The sequence below is a fragment of the Daldinia loculata genome (assembly GCF_022478755.1).
Source record: "Daldinia loculata strain CBS 113971 unplaced genomic scaffold F4817scaffold_30, whole genome shotgun sequence".
Lineage (NCBI taxonomy): Eukaryota > Fungi > Ascomycota > Sordariomycetes > Xylariales > Hypoxylaceae > Daldinia > Daldinia loculata.
In genome coordinates this window covers 254,005-274,166 of record NW_026054884.1, presented here as the reverse complement: position 1 = coordinate 274,166, position 20,162 = coordinate 254,005, and the positions used below count along the sequence as shown (strand labels likewise).

The 20,162-nt window shown below is 46.7% G+C and overlaps 6 protein-coding genes across 6 annotated transcripts; 5 read left to right on the top strand and 1 right to left on the bottom strand.

Moving 5' to 3' along the window:
• Positions 1-4,866: 4,866 nt before the first annotated feature.
• Positions 4,867-6,385, top strand: F4817DRAFT_142158 (uncharacterized protein). Its single transcript, XM_049297868.1, has 2 exons — positions 4,867-5,602; positions 5,674-6,385. Exons 1-2 carry the CDS (start codon positions 5,276-5,278, stop codon positions 6,208-6,210), a joined length of 864 nt encoding a protein of 287 aa, XP_049158242.1. The 5' UTR covers positions 4,867-5,275; the 3' UTR covers positions 6,211-6,385.
• F4817DRAFT_142169 (uncharacterized protein) lies at positions 6,229-8,537 on the bottom strand. The gene has a single exon (XM_049297869.1). It carries the CDS (start codon positions 8,429-8,431, stop codon positions 6,560-6,562), a length of 1,872 nt encoding a protein of 623 aa, XP_049158241.1. The 5' UTR covers positions 8,432-8,537; the 3' UTR covers positions 6,229-6,559.
• Positions 8,538-11,523: 2,986 nt separating this feature from the next.
• On the top strand, positions 11,524-12,971 carry F4817DRAFT_340277 (uncharacterized protein). The gene has a single exon (XM_049303625.1). It carries the CDS (start codon positions 11,763-11,765, stop codon positions 12,675-12,677), a length of 915 nt encoding a protein of 304 aa, XP_049158240.1. The 5' UTR covers positions 11,524-11,762; the 3' UTR covers positions 12,678-12,971.
• Positions 12,972-13,148: 177 nt separating this feature from the next.
• Positions 13,149-14,048, top strand: F4817DRAFT_340275 (ribosomal protein S25). Its single transcript, XM_049303624.1, has 4 exons — positions 13,149-13,279; positions 13,340-13,347; positions 13,453-13,662; positions 13,717-14,048. Exons 1-4 carry the CDS (start codon positions 13,230-13,232, stop codon positions 13,740-13,742), a joined length of 294 nt encoding a protein of 97 aa, XP_049158239.1. The 5' UTR covers positions 13,149-13,229; the 3' UTR covers positions 13,743-14,048.
• A 1,384-nt stretch (positions 14,049-15,432) lies between these two features.
• On the top strand, positions 15,433-17,747 carry F4817DRAFT_340273 (ADP, ATP carrier protein). The gene is made up of 5 exons (XM_049303623.1): positions 15,433-15,637; positions 15,921-15,942; positions 16,060-16,136; positions 16,294-16,539; positions 16,597-17,747. Exons 1-5 carry the CDS (start codon positions 15,605-15,607, stop codon positions 17,158-17,160), a joined length of 942 nt encoding a protein of 313 aa, XP_049158238.1. The 5' UTR covers positions 15,433-15,604; the 3' UTR covers positions 17,161-17,747.
• On the top strand, positions 17,673-19,021 carry F4817DRAFT_142128 (CENP-S associating centromere protein X-domain-containing protein). Its single transcript, XM_049297867.1, has 2 exons — positions 17,673-18,268; positions 18,331-19,021. The coding sequence occupies exons 1-2, from the start codon at positions 17,858-17,860 to the stop codon at positions 18,376-18,378; spliced, it is 459 nt and encodes a 152-aa protein (XP_049158237.1). The 5' UTR covers positions 17,673-17,857; the 3' UTR covers positions 18,379-19,021.
• Positions 19,022-20,162: the final 1,141 nt, after the last annotated feature.

The following is a 20,162-nucleotide window of genomic DNA, read 5'->3' as shown; positions in this document are numbered from 1 at the left end:
AGACAACTGTGGAGGGATTCTGTTGGGGTCAGCAACCCTCTGGGCCTCGAGTTGAGAAAGGATGAATTTGGGTAATATTAAAGGAGATGTGGAGGGAGATGGCAAAGAGTGATCAGTTTCTGAGCTGATAATTATCTGACGAATATCTTTATTGCAGTTGAACCTGAATCTGATAGCGGTGAAAGTGGCTCCTGAGATTGGTATGTCGTGTTCTTGGGCACATCTAAGCTCTCTTTCAAACCGGGCCCTGTGAGGATAACAACGGCGCCCAGACATCTTGTCTGGAGGACCAATGTGGTCCAGCCAGTACTACTGCCAGATGTACAGGAATATGATAGGAAAATAATGAACGGTGTTGTGAAAATATGACGGAGTATAAGGGGAACAAACCGTTAGTGTGCGCAGAGTGCAATAAGCAGTGGCAGTTAGGATTGAAGAAACGGCGTCGAGAATTAAGTGCGCGTCTATGTGGAAGATGCTGAAAGATTTCGGCGCGGCGTGATTGATTGTGAAAGTGCAGGCAGAAAACTTCAAAAGCCCTAGTCGCGTCAACGCGTTTGGTTATATCCGTGTGTATGTATTTTCGGTGTGATTTAGGTTGCCTTGCGGTGTTGTCTAGAAGAAACCGACAGGTGATAACAAACGGCAGCGGTCAGGACGATAAACGGGAGATAGGAGACAGGACTTACATACCAAAAAAGGTACAATCGAGCGAAAGGCGTGAGCAATCAGCAACGGGTAGACATACAAGATCTTTTTGAGGCAGATCTTTAAAGGCTATGCTGTGTCGGAGCATTGATGGAAAGGTAGACAAAGTCGGGATAGATGATTCGGATTGAGGAAGCGTAGCATAAGAGAGTATGTATGAGTTGATATAAGATTTACAACAACCACCAGAACATGGCGGATTGCACTTAACCTACCTACACTTATACTAAGTCTATTTCCCTAGGAGGAAAGGGGTACAAGACCCATACGTACCGTACCCACTTGGACAACATATATCCAGCAGGAGCAGTCAACTGGGAGGTATCCCTATACGTACCTACACATGTACCTACACATGTACCTACACCCATCTTCTGAAGAGACTAGAATTGACTAGGTGGTAATACATTCCAATTACGTATTTCAGACATGAGTATCTACATGTAGGTATGTGCTTTACGTCTTTGACACGTGTATGGATAGAGCGACAGGTTCATCTCAACACGGTTATTTGAAGGCTATAGAGTCACTCTTCCTTTATTACGTGTAGTAACTCATGTCAGACTAAAAGGTAGGAAGGCACATAATAATCTAAGCCAACTACAATTGCCTGCCTTCCCGTATACGTAAATGTAAATAGAGTTATATAAGCCAGTATAACTGCATATGCACATCTGTGCTTGCCTTTGAGTATAGCGTTCTTTCCTACCATGAAACTATGTGAATACCTTCAATGCACAAGGTAGATGGGATAATGGCCAATATACAACTAAATACTGTACAAGGCACGTATATGAAGAGAGCATGTTCTAAATAACGTGGTTCATGTCATTGGGACAAATATGTTATACATAATTCGTACTATCCTTTGTTCGTAATACATTTGTCTATGTCTTACGGAAGCCTCTAGCTTAGATGGGTACCTAACTCAGGCTTTTATATGTAGCTTTGCATTGATGGCTATACACTAGCCCCTATTGTTGTAATGAAAGGGGGGGTGGCTCAAGGAGAACACCCTACATACTATCCAGTCAAGAACTCTTTATCTCTACTCAGGAACATTCAATGACCTCTCTAAATGGTCGATTCACATCGTTGAGTATAAAAGAAAGGAAGCGATATGGCTGTCTATAACATGACAAGAATCCTTTCAGGTGGTCATTCCCCCTTTTCCTCTGGAAGACAACAGGGGTCCCCCTAATGAGCATGAAAGGCTCGTCCTATACGTTGAAGGCAAGTATAATAACATACATCAAGTGATTTTTACTGTAGAGGGGCAATGGTTTATATGATGGAACGATCTAGGTCATCTAAGCACACGTCTAATCTTAGTAACCTTGTAAATATTCAAACTGGAGTATGCTAAGCAGATACTAATAAACAACGAGTTGAGTATGACAAACATAATAGCGCTCTCCTAAAATATAGACACATAAGCGCCAAGTCATCAATGGGAATAATGCTGTTCGTGACGCCAAAGTCCTAAGCTAGAGACTTGACAGCTAGACATCCACCGTCTTAAGACGTGTTCATAAACGGCCTTGGCCTAAGAGAAATAACAGCACCAAGAACTCTGCAGGTAGTCAACGCCCCAAAGCCATGATAAAATCGAGCGTATCCTTGCCATATATATACAGGATCTCTCAAAAGCTAGCTGTAAAATCATTAGGAGACATGCGTATACGAGATGAGCAAGAAAGTTACGCAGTGTTGAGTATCTTACCTGCGCCGCTCTCAATACTACCAGACTTCAAGGGACCTTATGTATATTCGTCCCTTGGAGTAGCATATAGTATCTGTCACGTAGTCGTGGAGTGTTGATCATCAGGGTTAGGTGGATTCGGTGTCGGAGGTTCTGGTTGTGGAGGCGGGTTCGGTTTGTGGTTTAGACAGTACGATGTCTCCTTTTCGTTAGCCGTCAATGGCAGGGCCTTTTCAAGCCTAGGCTGCCGACTGCTCGAGTAGAAGAACATTATGGTTCGTAATTTTTGATGAAGGAATCTAGAAATATATTTTGTCCTTTGAACGTTGATAAGTAGCGGTGGCGACGATGATAATGCTATGTAACTAGATTTTCGGTGGCAATCCTTCTTGAGAAAGTAAAATTTCGAGGATAGAAAGGAAATCAGCCCTTTAAAAAGCTCCGTAGCCACACCTTAGAGCCTATCCTCTTCAGAACCAACCCCCACTCCAACCTCCGGGCCGACACAGCTCTAGGTTCTTAATAACTATTGGGTAGGTCCACGATGTCGAAGTGTCACGCCTTCCTTTCTGGCATATAGTTAACAAATGCACGTCAAGTCCCCTATAGGAGATTTTACCGACCCACACACGTGGTGATAGATCGACACTAAATCCTCCTCACGGTTTGGCTCGGTTAGGTGATGGTGTCTTCATCTCAAGAACAGCTTCAGAGACTACTGGCGGGTGACGCCCTAGTGCATAGGTTCCCGAGCGTACCCGCGTAAGCCGCTTCCTTTTGCCTTGCTATTCTTGATAAAAAGCTTATGGGCAGGGGTTCCAAACGACCGGTGCTACCTCGTAGCTTCTAAATCAAGGTCACCATGATCACAGCTCATTAGGGAAATCGTGACAGTGCACGCATGCTCCCACGCCGCTGACCTCATTGCAACCATCCTATAATAGATGTCCGGTGACGTTTGGTGGGTTACGGCATATGTATAACAAAAGGCTGATATCAGCGAATCGTGACCCAAGTTCCACCTGATTTTTGGCGACAACTGAACCACTCAGCCAGAGGCTAGCTTGGATTGGTTGGAGATGCCCATCTGGCAAGTTTCGGAGAACCGAAGCCGTGCCCCAGATGAGTGAGCAGCAGAGACTCCAGGGTCTGGGCGCAGCAACAACCTGGATGGGCGGGCAATATCGACATCTACTACATCGGCCACGGTGAATCTGACTGACTGACTGACTATTTAGCCCAGAGTAGGTAGTCTGGCCTTATGCCGTGCCAAGTCGTGTATGTTTCAGGATAACAATTTGACCGGACCCTCGCAAGATCGCCAGGGCCAATGCGCGTCTTGTGGGCTACAGAACATCCCGGCATCGCATTGCGGGAGGTCTCGCTAGGCTCTGCACGCCAGGCGGGTAGTCTAATATCGAGTCAGCCGCATCCCGGGGAATTGGCCGTCAGAGTTAGACGAAGCGGCCTGTCTTCTAGAACCCTTCTCTAGGTAAACTTATAAAGCTCTTAGCTGCTCCTAGTTCAAGTCGTCGACAGCTACTTGCCGTGCTGGAATTCATCCGGACGTAGCACAGCATGACGCACTCGTTTCCAAAGGGAGAATTCACCTTATCCCTCATCCCAGTTAACTCGGCTAGGTAACCCGGAGCTCTTCAAGCGTGGACATGGGATAATCGACCTAGCTAGCATGGAGGAGCATAAGAGGGTCTGAGACCTGGGATTCTTGGAATTCGTCAAGCGCCATTGTTGGTCGACTCGGCAGTTCCGCAAGTAACTGAGTGTCACATAAGATAGTCACATAAGATAGGTCCACGGGTATCTCAGTAATAACTCAAAAAGAAGTAAATAAGTACCTAGCCGGCGTATGCACGATCAATGTATAGGTATGTACGATGTATCTTGTAGGTATCACAAAGACCGTCACGAGTCATGTTTGCATTTACATGCAATTGTCAATATTCGTACCTGAGTACCTGAGTACATCGAATGTATGTGGGTAGTAGAAGTGGATACTTGCACGGGGGTCACGGGCAATTCGGTTAACCCCTCTTACCCTTTCTGCGGGCTTGGGCACTTACACTAGTCTCTATCAGATTCAATGGATCGATTCGGACAGAAAGACCTGCAAGACTTTGCGCTTGGATTATATTTTGGCTCACCTCGGCGGGGGATGACCCACATCTCACGTCTCACGAATTGTGTGTCTATGTACATGTGTACATACCCAACACAGAGATAACTAGAAGTACCGTCCTCATCAATTGTGAGATCTATTTCCCTGTAGACCTATGGCTATATCAAGCTAGACTCAGGGTTTGTGATAGGCTTTAAGATAATTACATAGTACACCCTACGATCAAACTGACCAATCCCGCAACCCCTCCATCTTTTACTGCATTCCAAGGTTTAGTCCCGCACTAAGACTCGCTAAGCTGTTATGTACGTAACCGAAAGCGTAGGGCTGCGTTATAATCCAAGCAACTAACCTAGACAAACTCCGGAAGATCGAGTCTACATAATAAGTTAGAACAATCTTTACTACAGTCTACATATCACTTGCGTGCCTCGGTTTAAGCTCATATAAAATCGACCCTTGATGATTTTAGCGTAAAAAGAACCCCTCTAATATTGAGAAGTGACGCCACTGCCGATAGGAAAATGGACATCTCTCAATCCTCGATCGAATCCTCTATATCTCTAACATCTCACAATCTAAAAACCGGCGACTGAGAAATATCCTGAGACGTGCACAAGCACAATCTAATATAGCACTTCGCTCCGAATTTGAAAAGGACTTACTACTCCTTTCGGCCATCAGGGACCTAAAGCGGGAAACCGAGGGATTCTTAAGACATCATCGCAATGGCACCGCTGACTCCACACTGGGACCAGCCCTCGCATCCTGACATCCAAGATGTGATTATCAACGCGCATGAGTTTACATCTAAAAGCCTGTCCAAAATCTCCCTACCTCCTTTCGGTCTATATGCGAAACTGGACTTTCCCCCGTGCACCTTCGCCGAGTCCCCGACCTATGCCACAGTCCAGTGCGGCCGGGACAAGCACCTGGACCTGAACAGCGACCTGCTGTATATCAACCACTCGTGCGAGCCGTCTCTCATCTTCGACACGGCTAACTTGAACGTTATCGCGGGGCCGAACGGCCTCAAGGCCGGGGAAGAACTGACCGTCCGTCACCTGCATACCCACGCCCGGTAAGCCCATATCTAGCGCCCCGCAAGAGCTTACCTCTGCCATAGTTCTTCTACCCGTCTACAGAATGGGACATGGCCCAGCCCTTCGACTGCCTGTGCGGCAAGCCGACATGCCGCGGGCGTATCAGCGGCGCGAGGGACATGGCCAAGGCACAGCTTGAGGGCGTCTGGCTGAACGGTCACATCCTCCAGCTCCTCGAGGAGCGAGATCTCCGTAATGCGGGTACCGGCAAGGAAACTGATCCTGAAAATGGCACTAGTACTTTAGCCGGTCGTGATCCCTCGACGGAAGTAGGACCCCCTGAGGATCTCACTACTCAAGCGCTGAGAGATGCCTTGAAGCATGCTGAAAAGGTCGTTGAAGCCGCCAGGAGCGCTCTACAATCGTACCTTGGTCCAAGGGCACTATTGACTCACAACGGGGAAGCCCGTGGGAAGAGGGGCAACACGGATGCCAGCGGACTAGCTGGCCTCGGTGGAGCTAATGCCGCCTTAGTCTCCGGCCTAACGAGACGCGGCATCACGTCACGGGAATTGAGCGGCGAGATGGGCGGAGATACTATTGCAATCTCAAGCTCGTAAGAGACAAATCATGTCCTTAGTTGTTTAGTTCGGTTGCTTCTCTCTTTTCGAATTCAACATTCTCGTCTTTAAGTCAGCTCTCAACAGCCTGGCCTGTTTTGAAAGATAGCACTCACCCAATGCCCTAGTTAGAATCAGGGCAAAACGCTCCCTAGAGATATGTATTGGTTATAATACACCTGCATCAACTAGCAGGACTTCAATACAAACCTACCAAGTTCTAGTCTAACAGATCCGCAACGCGCAAACTCCATGCTATCGTGGGCATTTGGCCACGGCCAATACACTCGAGCCTAAATATACATCTATTGCCACCCGTACATATCATTAATGCCTCATATCTACTCAATTAGTCCTCTTCGCTCTCATCGTCTCCCCAACGAAGCCAACTAGATCCCCGTCCTCCAGATTCACTTCCCACGCCTCCAGCATATTTACTCTCCTCCTCCTCCCATTTAAGCCTCTCCACCCTAGAACGTGCTAGGAACGCCTTAGCAAATCGCCAGGCCTCTGTGTCCGCCAGATTCCAGGCTTCGATAGCACTCCGGACACGCTCGTCCTCTTTAACCTTGCTCTTCATCACTTCCCGCGCCCTATTCAGGAGGCTCGGCTCACGCAAGAGGTCATCATCAGAGGCGATCGGCCCATCTGCCGGGTCGTGCTGGGGTTTCGGACGACGCTCCGGGCCTGGAACCGGGGTCTCCGACTTCCCATCGTCAGTCATGTTACTCGGGATTTCGAAACCGAACCACCAATCTAGGTCATCCGGAAGTGACTCTTTCTCGGCCGTCAACCAGAGGGAGTGTGATGCTGCGTATTCACCAGCCACAGCATCCTTGAATTTAAGCACGCGCATCGACCCGGGTATGCCCGTGCCCAGAAGCTCCTGGAAGACGAGGTAGAGCCACTCGTCACGTCTTTTGATCTCTCGTCTAATATAGGCAATATCCAAATTGTTTCGAAGCGTGTCCAGCGTGCGTAGTGTATACGGGTGTGGTACTGTTCCTATGGTATACAAGTCCGTATTGTTCTTATAACGCGCTGGGGTCGAAATCTTCATAGGGTGAGAGGACACACAAGGCGAGCATTTTGGAAGATTTGGCGGGCACGATGCTGGCATTGGACTATCACTACAGATCGCGAGCCTAGTTGCCAAGTCTAAGGCTTGCTCGATCATGTGCGTAGTGTGAGTTGGCATGGGCTTGAGGACTGCTATACCGCTGCTAAAAATATCCTGCCAGGTATTATGTAGGTGAAAGTTAATAAGGTTGTTTAAGCTCTTCATGCCATTATCACGATCCGCTGCGACTTCTTCCGCGATCTTTTGGTAGGTCTTCTCGATAGTCTTAGTATCGTAAAATGCTAGCGATTCATGAGACGGATCAACGCGGAAGGTTTCGCTAGTAACCGCAGAAACCACGTCCTTAGCAGATTTACTCTTGGGGTCTCGGAGCGCTTGAACAATGACGTCGGCGACCTGGACCTTGGGACCAGCGAATAAAGCATTATCAATATCCTCCCACCTCGTTAAACCCGGATACTCTCCTCTTCGTAGAAATGAGAGCAAAGGATCCTCGTAAGCCGCCATAGGGAGTAACAGATGATGTGCGAGAAGTCCGCCGCCCATATTTTCCCATGCAAGCCAGCGCATCATGTCTTTCTTGAAACTTGGCTCCACATCCAATCTCTGAAGCTCGTCATAAAGCGGATTATTCATAGCCTCTGCCGCGCTCAGGATGATCGGTTTAAATCCTTTAGCCCACCAGGCGCGCCTCCATGTCAACAATAGCGCACTATCAGCTTCCTTTGTAGGTGCGTCCCGCTGAACAGTGGTATCGTAGTAGCAATAAATAGGAGCCCTTTCCTTCAGAGGTGGGAGGAGAGATCGGTTCTCGTCCAACGTGATAGACGACGAAAAGGGATTCCTCCAGTTCCAATTTGAATACCATGAGCTTCCCCCATATGTTGAGTTCTTCTGTTCCGCAGGCTTGTGAAAAGCCGGCCGGAAGGGGTTCAATATACTTGACGAGATTTTATCCTTGTATTTCGGTATGGAGAATTTATGATCGGCAATCGACTTTGAAAGACTTGGCCCAGTCGGAATCGAATTGGGCAGTGTAAAAAGGAGGGTGAACAGGGCGAATAAGCCGAGGAGGACGAGGAGGAATGAGATTCGTCGCGGACCTATTCGTAGCCCCAAGGCCGAACCGTGCCCCCTCATATTGCGGTTGAGGAGACGATGCAAAGGTTGACCGGCCAAAAAAAAAGGTAACAAACTAGTCAAGAGAAGGTTAAATCGTTATAGAATTGAGCGCGAGCTGCGCGATGATACTTGAACACGAGTTGATGAGGCTACGCGTGCTAGCATGGACTCTAATAGGTATCTCGAACAAAGGAATGGAAGAAATTGGGAAAATTGCACACTTGAACTATTAAACTAAAGTTATTTCATGACTTCTTAAGGTCCTTGCGCAAAAAATCGCGATCCTATCTCGCGTCCGGACATCCCCTATAATGACGAAGGAGGGAATGTTGAAATGCTTCGAGGAAACTTTCAAAGTAAAACGGTCGAGTTGCGCAACTTGCATAGATTGCTCTTATCCCTATTAAGAGTTTCCACATTGGTGGGGGAGTACCTAGGCAGGAGCCAACCTTAATCTCAATCATATGAACATGTGGCTAGTGGTTGTGGCTGAGTATCTACTATGTACATACCTAAGGTACCTAAGGTCACGACATCGAGCAAACAGCCCACGAACCACATCCAATAAACCCCTTCATTGAGTAGTTGATATTTCTAAAAACATCCTTCATAATTCTAGAGCATGATATCATTACCATGAAGATATTCATTTCCTTTAACTAGCTAAAGCGATGAACTCCCTAAGTTCAGTTTACCAAGTTAAGTCATAAACACCCCCTTTTCCACTTACTCAGCATAGGAGACATGATGCTAAGGATATCATTATTAAATACCTACCTACCCACCTATAAGTAAATTTAGGCTCTATTTATTCAGAATAATCAAGCTCGGATCTAGAGAAAGCTGGTAGCGCATCTATCAAGTATGTAGAAAATCCATGGCACCTAAGTTAGGGGCTATAGTTGCCTAACCCTTAAAAATAGTAGAGATATTCCAAACTTTGACAGTATATTTACCAGCCTCAAATCTACTATTTTAGTTATATCTTCTGCAAAATACAGAGTCAAGGAGCCCCCTAGAGTTCCAATATAGTATATACCTCATAGATACCTGTTAGGACGTAGGAGTTCATCGGTTTATGATAAAAATGGCTTTCATCTGGGTTTCAATACCAATCCGGCAAATGCTTCATATTCATAAGGGTATGAAATCCTCATTAAGTAGGAATGCCTTACCTCATATAACTATCCTAGGGAGGTCATTTCCCCTAGCGCTTGCATAACAATACTATCACATATAAGGTGCAATTGCTCGTTAGCAATTATGGCGTCGTTTTTGCGACAAATACCGTATCAAGAGACAATATGACTACCCTTTAGGGTAGTTGCTAGGTAGGAGGTCTACGTAAGGAGGCCATCCCTTCCTCCCTCCCTCCCGATATCCTTAGTAATTGTATTGGTTAAAACAGCAACTAACACTTATATACTACGATCTAGCTACCCACCTCTGACTCTATACATCTACGTTCTCTATCATATTGTTTATTTATATATTCGAGCCAAGTGTTTACGGATATTTAAACCGCTACACTCTCGATTAAAGGAAAGCGCATTCCCGGTCTCGGTAGAACTTGTGATATCTCCAAAAGTTATTCACAGCCATTTGAGATTCAACCAGAATCAACAGCTTTCATGCTCTTTACACTAAGATTTTCCCCTACCGGATCGCAAAGGCCGCCTCTCAGCTATATTCAGGCGAATTCGGATTTGCGAAGTTTCTACATCTACCCTCTCAGGAGCCTTCTTATAAACCACCTCTCCCCGAACTTACCCTACACGATTCGCCAACCTCCACTCTAGACTACCACCTACACCCCACGCTACCACTACTAGCTAGTGTGAAAGCCCTATACAGAGTAAGAGCCGTCGGCCATGAGACCTTCCTATTATCTCTGCGTAATTACTACAGGTTAGGCTAGAGTGGCAATTTTAACCCAATTCATTCATATCCCCCACGCATAGGACCTTCAAGTATTACCATACAACCCAATCACTACTAATCGTCGACCTTTCCGTGTATAAAAACAGATACATACCTTCTTAATTAATCATAAGCCGCTAAATCCAGTTTATTACACTTCTCAATGAATAATAAGTCAGCAGTATTGGCATTTCAATCCACGCTTTCCTCCCATGAGTTAATACAAGCTAGACTCGCCAAAAATTTAGCACGACGCATGACTTACCATCCTACACCTCAAATCATCTTTCATCCAATATAGGTCAACATGGCGGGCCTTCTAAACGATGCTGCCTTATCCGCAATAGAAGGCATTATCAAGGAGCAACTAGAATCAAAGCTCTTAAATCTCGACCCGGACCAAGTCATTAAAACCCTACTACGAAGGCAAGACAGCGAGGATCTTCGCCATAAAATACTCAGTCAGCTAGATAAAGACAGCCTAATGGACATGATCGAAACAAGGGAGGACTCTAACACTATCTATGTAGATATACTGAAGAGGATCCTATCCAAGGTACCCACACCGAGCCATATTAAGCAGGAGCATTCCAGAAACGACACTTCAATTAGCGAAGCGAATCCCCCAGAAGCCAACATCGAAGCTGACCAGACATCGCCACCTAACGAATTAGATGAGACCCAGGGAATACAAATTCCCGATAAGGAGGGGCATCCCTTCGTAAGCTCTCCAAATTATTCTAATACCGATATATCGGCTGAATCTACGGACCATAAATTTGCGACTGAGGAGAATAATGATAGTAATATCTATGACTACACTGCATGTGGCTTGGCATTCGAGTCTCAAATACCTCATCTAGATGCGTGGATCCCGATGTTCATGAGCGAGGACGAATTCTACCGCAGTGGACCAAGTGTCGAAGAAATTCGGTCAGCAGTAGATATGGGAGGGATATCTGATCGCCTCTTCATATTCATCAAGCTATTGAACCCGCCCTATCTATGCTGCCGTGCTGAGCAATATCTACATTGGGCAGGATCGAATCGCACATATGTCCTCCCTAAATTAGACACTATACCAGACATAGTGAAGGCGTGGAATAAGGGAACCAACCAACGAATAAACCATATAGCCAAGGCCTTTATAGCCGTCAAGTGCTACAAGAAGTCTATAGAAGTGAAAAATACCAACTTTCATGAGCACCAGTCTTCGGCTGACTCTTCGACTGATTTAGAATCCAGTGAGGAGGATACACCCCAATATATAATCCCCCAGCTCCTTCAGGCGGAGCCCAAGAAAGTACATATCGATGAACAAAAATGGCCAAATATAATCGAGTATGGAAAGAGACTTTCATCTCTCTTGGAAGATTTCGGAGGGCAGCCATTTCTCTCCATATTCCCCTTAGCAGAGCTCGATTGGCACATGAGCTTTACGTCACTAGTCAATAGTCACGCCATCCAGCATATTTGGGAGCCCCTGAGGAGCCTCATGAAACAAACCGGGTTAGGCCAGTTCTTCCGTTCATTATCGCACGCAGTTGGTGATATATTGCATCGCAAATTGCTAGGAGAAGATATTTCATCCCTTGACTTCAGGGACCGGCTAGCATCAGTCTTTGACGAGTATTCTTTAAAAGGGATACTTTCGTGCTCTCCACGACCGACTTTATTACCCCCGTTTATTGCACCAAGTTTAACATCGCTTGTCTATTGCGGACAAGTGACAAGTCTTATACAATTAAACTCCGAGTCATCGCTCTCGCCGAAATCGTTACTTGGACTCGTGGACGGAGTATTGAGTGAGGATATAATTCGGCATTTGATACAGCAGAGATTGCCAAACGACTGGACTATCCTGGGGCGAAGCGAGATGTCGAAAGTTGCAAGTGAGGACTTGTTACTACACAGTTTCCGAGGAATTATCATTCCCTTGTGCATAGACGATGGGTGGGTTCTTATCTGTTATGAAAACCCAAAGCGTACTAAGGTTGCCTATCCAATTACCATTATCAATCCCACAACCAGTGATTATAGATTCCAAATAGTTCTGGGTTTACTTTCAAAATGGATACCGGAGCAAGAAGATTGGGTTCCTAAGGACATCACGACACAACACGTCAAGAACGTGAAATGCCAAGCAGCGTGTGAGAGAGATAGCGGAGTACATATTGTGCTCAATGCAGTAGCTATGGCGAATTCAGGGGTTCTAGAGACCCGACCACTGGATAAGAAAGTGTGTAGGGCACTCTGTATGAGATATTTTATTAACACGCTGAACGAAATGCAGCAAGCGGTTTCCAAAGCAGCCAGAAAGCGTGCTGGGGAGGATAGAGTTTAGATTATGGTCGATGGTAGAAGATATCCTTTAGATCTATGTTGAGTTGATCGCGATAGCACGTTTTCCATTCAATATAATCTCGAATGCTTTCTCCCATCAGCAAGCCTAAAATAACGCTGTAAAGCTATCTATGTATAGCGTATAACATTCCAATATCGAGTAAAGTAGTAGCGCGGATATATTTAGAGGGCGTATGTTAACTCACAAGGCTGTACCTCTCTAATGTAGATCTATTTATCCTATTCCACTTTATCAAATAATTGACCTTAAGTTAGGAGATAGAGTGCGGTTTCTAAATGATTGGAATGCAACATTGCAGGAAAGAACTTAAGGGGAGCATGAGTTACATAAAAGTACTTAGGTACACATCATGGGGCTTGGTTCTAATTGGTCCGGGATACATAGGTACTTGTCTTTTTAGCTACATATTGGTCACGTGGGATTTTGACAGCCCACAACACTGAAGCGAACTTTACAAAATTTAATTGTTTCGGCCCCTCCACCTTCACACATCAACTACAACTGCAACGCCAACATCACAAATTAGACAAAATGGCTCCCGCAGCGACTGGCGCGAAGAAGCAGAAGAAGAAGTGGTCGAAGTATGTATCGCATATGATGAATTGATTTTAGAGGATATCTAGCTAACTTTCATACCACAGGGGCAAAGGCAAGTACTACGCAATTTCGCGATGAGCGTCGTTCGAGAAGCGATTACACCATCTCGCGCGCGACGAGTCTCGGGGTATTTTGGGCTGACCTGTTTTTAATATAGTCAAGGACAAGGCCCAGCACGCCGTCCTGCTCGACAAGACCACTTCCGAGAAGCTCTACAAGGATGTTCAATCATACCGTCTCGTCACAGTCGCCACCCTCGTCGATAGGCTAAAGATCAACGGTTCGCTGGCACGAAAATGCCTGAAGGATCTTGAGGAGAAGGGCCAGATCAAGCCCATCGTCACCCACAGCAAGATGAAGATCTACAGTATGTTTAAGATGGCCTCGAAGAAGAAAAGCCGTATGCTAATCTCGTTTGCAGCCCGAGCTGTCGGTGCCTCGGACTAAACCATCACTCTCACGATACCATGATGAAGATGATATTCGGCCGACAGTCGACAATAGAGTTTGACGGGCCAGATGGATCGCGGATACGGCTTTGATGGATTCAGGCATTTGGTCCTCGGCGTAGCATTGGGACGGTTATGGTTCGGAATTTCGCTTGCAGTTGCATTCAGATAGGGACCGAATGAGAAACCCCGATGAATCTGCGGATATATTTTCGTCTGATTTACGTACTATCGATCGCTGTGCTATAAACATTCTTGCTGTCTACGCGTATAGTAGTAATTCTAGGCCTACGATGTCTTCCAATCCTTAAGCTCCAGCAAAGAAAACGTGGTTCTTCATAAACATGAACTAGTCGAATCTATAAGCAAACTGGCGGCTAACAGTCCGCTAACCTTGGAACCTACTAAACAATAAACCGGAAGCTACCCTGCCTTAGGTACCTATTAGAGCTGTGGAGGAGTCTGTGATGCATATTTGGTAGCACAAACAGATGTAGGTATTAGCAGGCGTCATTCCAATTAGGAGGTAATTATACACTAGAACTTCCATATGTATTGGAAGCACTCAGGTACCTATCAGGTACCTAGGTAGGTTACACAGCTGGGGAGGAGGGTGTGGGAGAGAGTTGTTGGCTAAGCCAGTATAAGTTGTTCTATCACAAAACCTATCAAGCCCTAATAATATACCCAATAGAAAATATTGTAAGTGAGCGTCATATACGAATCGAGCTAGAATCATCTCGCCTCATAAGTCGGTCTGTACGTAATCAAGTTTCTACCTATAATAATGGCACGTATGTAGATAAATTCCCGATCCTCGCCCAATAGAAATCAAATCTGATTAATCTCTACAGCACATCTAGGTCATCCGAAATGCGGCGTGGCAGCCGTGGGTACTACTTGGGCATGTGTTAGGTACCGTGTGTCCAAAGTTGCAGCCGACCAGCCAGGGGACCACCGCTTCTTGAGCCGGAAACTTGACTCGGGGAACGGGAAGAAGATCAAAGAGACCCCTGAACGCTGAACGCATGTGGGTGAACACCCTGACTCTCTTTTACCGACACTCGGAATTTAGCTAGCCAAAACTCTCAAAATCTAGATGTGATCTGCACAGTGCACACTAACTAATAAAGCGCAGTTTTTTTTTGTGTGTGTTCTTTCATCATCTAGATCTTCGTCGTTAGACTATCTTTATTATATATCACGAATTAACGTAACGAGGTAAAATGAAGAATGAAGGATAGATATATATCAACCTACTAGGATAAAGCATTGAAGAGTAAGCCGAAACTACCTAGGTAGGTAGGTTAAATAGCTCGCATCTGATCTCTAAAAGTGAGACTCCACGTCCAGGTGATGAGGATCCTTTGGCCTGAATTGGCCGTCCCGAAATTGTCCGGCAGAAAGTTAGCGGTAGGTCAGTTTTTCGCTAGACAACCATTTTATGGCAGGCGCCTAGCTGCCAGGCTGCCCAAGCAAGTGCAGGTTACTTTCACTGCTCCAGCGGACATTTAGGGTAGTTACTTCAGTGAATTTTTAGCATACTAGATCCATAATTGCACGTGACATCTACTGGTCTCGGGGTAACCGCTAGTTTAGAAAGCGAGGGAAGGGTCTCAGTGCAGTTTTAGCGGCGGGTCCGGGAAGAGTCGCTAGAAAAAGCTGGTCCATTTGGCAGTTACCCGCAGCAATTTTTTTCCCTCCCCCCCAAAATATTTTCTGCAGACCCAGTCGCAGTAGAAATATTTCGCTCGACGCTCTCCGTCTTTCAACTCCTCTCCATCTTCTCCTCGTTCACTTCTAATCTCCACTCACTTCTTCTCCTTTCAAAGATCAGGAAGTCTTTGAACAGCCGACAAGATGTCTGAGCAACAGAAGGTTTTGGGCATGCCGGTAAGTTATAATTCCATAACCATCAAATCCCTCGCTCGGACAACGAGCATTGGCCTCCTCTCCACCATCATCTAGCCATCGATACCTCTCGCGCATGCCATCGACGGCTTCAATTGCTTTTTACGAGACAATTGAAGTGGTTTTCGAGTAATTTCGAAATGGTCTGCTGCTTATCGGGATGATATCTGGCACAAAATGGCTGGAAAAGAGAGTGCTTGGATTTTTATGCACCTTTTCCCTCACTATCTACCTCAACAATGAACTTAACTAACGGACATCGCAGCCCTTCTTGGCAGACTTCTTGAGTACGTCACACTGCTTTTGCAATTAAATCCAACTGGCATCCCCGCCAATATATCGATATCCGATGCCGCGTGATATTGGTTGTCATGCGTGATAATTGTTGCTAACTGGTTAATTAGTGGGTGGTGTCTCCGCCGCCGTCTCGAAGACTGCCGCCGCTCCCATCGAGCGTGTCAAGCTTCTTATCCAGAACCAGGTATGTTGATACGTAGATCACATTCAGCCGCAAAAATTTCCCCATTGGAGTTATCTAACTCTAGCTCCACAATACGTACATGTGTCTTCACATGTCTATTTGGCAGCACAGGGCTGGATTCCCTTCGTAGTAATGACAGTGCTGACAAACTGAACAGGATGAGATGTTGAAGACTGGCCGTCTGGACCGCAAGTACAACGGTATCGCTGACTGCTTTCGACGAACTACCGCCGATGAGGGTGTCTTGTCCCTATGGCGTGGTAACACTGCCAACGTTATCCGATACTTCCCCACTCAGGCCTTGAACTTCGCTTTCCGTGACAAGTTCAAGAAGATGTTCGGCTTCAAGAAGGAGCGTGACGGATACGCCTGGTGGATGGCTGGTAACTTGGCCTCCGGTGGTGTAAGTTTTATTGAACACTCTAAGTTTCGTTTACGGATGCTGATATTTATATGTTAGGCTGCTGGTGCCACTTCGCTCCTTTTCGTCTACTCTCTCGATTACGCCCGTACCCGTCTGGCCAACGATGCCAAGAACGCTAAGAAGGGCGGTGAGCGTCAATTCAACGGTCTCGTTGACGTCTACCGAAAGACCCTCGCCTCTGATGGTCTTCCCGGTCTGTACCGTGGCTTCATGCCTTCGGTCGCTGGTATCGTCGTCTACCGTGGTCTTTACTTCGGTCTGTACGACTCGATCAAGCCCGTCGTCCTGGTCGGCTCTCTCCAGAACAACTTCCTCGCCTCTTTCATCCTCGGTTGGTGTGTCACCACCGCTGCCGGTATCGCCTCTTACCCTCTTGACACTATCCGACGTCGTATGATGATGACCTCCGGTGAGGCCGTCAAGTACAACGGTACCCTGGATGCTGCCCGCCAGATCGTCGCCAAGGAGGGTGTCAAGTCTCTGTTCAAGGGTGCTGGTGCCAACATTCTCCGTGGTGTTGCCGGTGCTGGTGTGCTGTCGATCTACGATCAGCTCCAGGTTCTCCTCTTCGGAAAGGCCTTCAAGGGTGGTTCCGGTTAAGTTAAATTCCCTCATACCTCATAGACGGGAGAGGCGTGGTGGTGTAATACGGTGGATAGGCGACAAAGGGCCGTTGATAAAAAGGAGCGTGACGGACGCTCCGGTGGAAAGTTGTTACAGGGCATCACTCATTGCCGTGGCGTTCTGGAACAGCTTGATTTTGCGGATTTTACTGGCAGACAGGGCACACATGTCTCGCATCGTCTTGTCAGCTAGTTGCCCGCTGTAATTTAGATCCTAGGCAATTCCTTTGACTGTATTCTTTCTGCTTTGCGTCCTACATCCCCCTTTCCTCGGTTGCGTGGACCTGGCTTTTTCGGTTGCATACAACTCATAGACTTCTGAATGCAGGTGATCCTTTTAACTAATACCCTATGCATTACTTGTATGTGTGAATACCAATTTTTGCTTCGTAGACAAACCCTTACTATTACGATGATAATTTTACTGTAACCAATTTCTGTCCGCCACGGGAAATGATTCGGGTAGTTGAAATGGACATTGCAATTGAAGACGGAGGGGGCAGGTGGCGAGCAGCTGTATCAAATCGCGGTGTACGGAGTTTTGCAAAACCTACCTAAATAATGTTTATAGTGTTGCTTACTTTTTATACCCCAGCGTGCACTTCTTTACATCTACCTACCGTTGTTTTGACCTTAGGTACCTACCTAAACACTTGCAAGAGCCGGATTGGACAATGCCCCCAAAGCAATCTACAAGCGACGCTCGCGGTCGAGGCTCTTCTGGACCGGCCAAAGGTCGGGCTTCCGCCTCTTCTACTTCTGGTCCTTCCCGAGCGCGCAAGCAAGCCCAAGCCACCGCTTCAGACGCGAGCGACGCGGATCCGTTTGCGGAGGACGAGCGGTCGCAGCAGCGACGAAGGGCGCAGGATACGATGGACCTCGACGAAGACGAAGCGGAAGAAGAAGAAGAGGAGAGGAAGACGATACCACCGGAGCTGCTGACACATGTGCTGCATCAGTTCTTCGAGAAGGACGGCACGAGGGTCTCGAAGGATGCGAATGCGGCGATTGCGAAGTACATGGATATTTTCGTGCGGGAGGCGATTGCGCGGACGGTCGTAGAGAAGGAGAAGGGGTTTCTTGAGGTAAGTTCGTTCGTCTAGGGTGTATTGGTGTTCTGGGTGATGTGATGCTGATGGTAGATTAGGTCGAGGATCTGGAGAAGATCGCGCCGCAGTTACTGCTCGATCTTTAAGGGCTGCGAGTAGGACATTTTATCCTGCTACGGACACACTTTTAGCAGTATCTGCATTGTATTGATTCGGTGCAGATGATCTGTGACGGGATCATGATCAATGACGATGAATATGGTATGGACCAGCAAGTATGCTTGGATGAACCAATCCTCCGGATCGATCTACAAAGCCGCCGTCACAGAGATCTTGGCGTTTCTTCTGCTAGCTAAGTTTCTCGTGCTAATAGTAGTTCGCTGAGGACTCCGTTCTCGAAGCCTAAGGGATTAGAAACACGCCGTACTGTCGAGACCAAGTAGGCGGCATCATCATCCTCCACGGCTTAGGTCTTCATTCTATTCTACCCCTTCGAGGACAGTGCCGTCTATCCATTCTACAACCCTTTTGCTAAAGGGCATGATATCAAGGACAGCTTTGCTATGGACATTGGGAGATAGCTCGACTCGGGACCAGGCGAGAAGATGTTAACTAGCTGAATATAGATATCTTTTCGCCGAGCTTCAACACTCGCAGGCATTTAAAACATCAAACCCGTGAAATAAGGAATCTCAAAACGGGAGCCACAATTTGTTTCGAGTGCCTTACGCGGAATCCAGGAACGCTTCACTGCAGTAAGATCCATTTCGCCAATATCCCATCAGTTATGAAATTCTCGATCCCAATATTTTTTGTCTTTTAGCGTTTCGGCCCCTGAAAAACTCGGAAGATTACTAGGTTAAAATGCTTTAAGGGGATTTCCCTGGCGCTCGGATATGAAGCGTCTCCTGATTGGGCAAGGTATCAATAATTACTTGCAATTTGCAAAGGCGGTTACCTCCTCGTTGCTTAAGTATATCTTGAATTGCATATAGTTACACTACCTAATTATACATACCTAGGTACATAATAGGTACCCAAGTTAGGTAATAAATAATTGAATTTCATCCGAGCCTCTAAGCACAATGACTTCGCTTGTGTATCCCATTTCGTCTAAATGATGTCGGCGGCAACGGCTCAAAAGGGGATGAGATGAAACCGGTTGAGTTTGGCTGGTGTCACACTGGGGCCATGCTGAGGCACATCCGTGCTCCGAACAACCCCTGGCCCGGGACCCTTCGTCGCTTACGGATTACATAGCACACCCAACTTTAAGCTGCTTACACTCCTTAGGTAAGCATCCAACCTTAATTTTTCTGAACTCGCCGAGTACGTACCCCGGTCCCCGGTCAACCTCAAGTCCTCAACAGCTTCACTCCCTGGATTCAAAACATTTCAAGCTTACACTTGTAACTTCATTACTAGCCGTTACATAGTAATATGTTTCTTCCAGTTGTCGTTATTGGGTGTCACCATTGATAGTCGCTTTGTATCGTATGAGTGAGCTGGCGCGTGTTGCTAGAAAACCTCATCTTGTCTCCGAGATAAGGACTGTTGCATCTACGGAATCCAGTCCCAGCCGGGAGGCTTTGCTGATGCCAAGCAGATCTCGATATGACCAGTGACAGCTGGGTTTGGAAGACGTATTTCGGCTGTCGAACGTCCGTCTAGGCCCTACCAAATGAATACCCTGGTCGAGGTGGTAGCAATTCCGCATTTCCAAGACTACATACATACCTTAGGTACCTAGTCATCTAGTAGATGGCCAAAACGTGTTTCATAGGTTTCTTCACTCCACGACCCTTGATTCCACGCTAGATGTCAGGGCATGGGTGAGGGCGAGGCCCCCCCAGCATGGCGATCTCTCATCTTGGCTGTCTATGCTCGAGAGCCCTTTAAAACTCATGCCACTCCCGTAAACGTCGGGGTT

What these genes read in the sequence shown, in the direction of transcription:
- F4817DRAFT_142158 (XM_049297868.1), top strand. Translation starts at nt 5,276, where the DNA reads ATGGCACCGCTGACTCCACACTGGGACCAGCCCTCGCATCCTGACATC. An exon ending in AGGCCGGGGAAGAACTGACC is followed by an intron (nt 5,603 to 5,673) that starts GTCCGTCACCTG and finishes CCTCTGCCATAG; the next exon opens with TTCTTCTACCCGTCTACAGA.
- F4817DRAFT_142169 (XM_049297869.1), bottom strand. Translation starts at nt 8,431, where the DNA reads ATGAGGGGGCACGGTTCGGCCTTGGGGCTACGAATAGGTCCGCGACGA.
- F4817DRAFT_340277 (XM_049303625.1), top strand. Translation starts at nt 11,763, where the DNA reads ATGAGCTTTACGTCACTAGTCAATAGTCACGCCATCCAGCATATTTGG.
- F4817DRAFT_340275 (XM_049303624.1), top strand. Translation starts at nt 13,230, where the DNA reads ATGGCTCCCGCAGCGACTGGCGCGAAGAAGCAGAAGAAGAAGTGGTCG. An exon ending in CAGCAAGATGAAGATCTACA is followed by an intron (nt 13,663 to 13,716) that starts GTATGTTTAAGA and finishes TCTCGTTTGCAG; the next exon opens with CCCGAGCTGTCGGTGCCTCG.
- F4817DRAFT_340273 (XM_049303623.1), top strand. Translation starts at nt 15,605, where the DNA reads ATGTCTGAGCAACAGAAGGTTTTGGGCATGCCG. An exon ending in AGCTTCTTATCCAGAACCAG is followed by an intron (nt 16,137 to 16,293) that starts GTATGTTGATAC and finishes CAAACTGAACAG; the next exon opens with GATGAGATGTTGAAGACTGG. An exon ending in GTAACTTGGCCTCCGGTGGT is followed by an intron (nt 16,540 to 16,596) that starts GTAAGTTTTATT and finishes TTTATATGTTAG; the next exon opens with GCTGCTGGTGCCACTTCGCT.
- F4817DRAFT_142128 (XM_049297867.1), top strand. Translation starts at nt 17,858, where the DNA reads ATGCCCCCAAAGCAATCTACAAGCGACGCTCGCGGTCGAGGCTCTTCT. An exon ending in AGGAGAAGGGGTTTCTTGAG is followed by an intron (nt 18,269 to 18,330) that starts GTAAGTTCGTTC and finishes ATGGTAGATTAG; the next exon opens with GTCGAGGATCTGGAGAAGAT.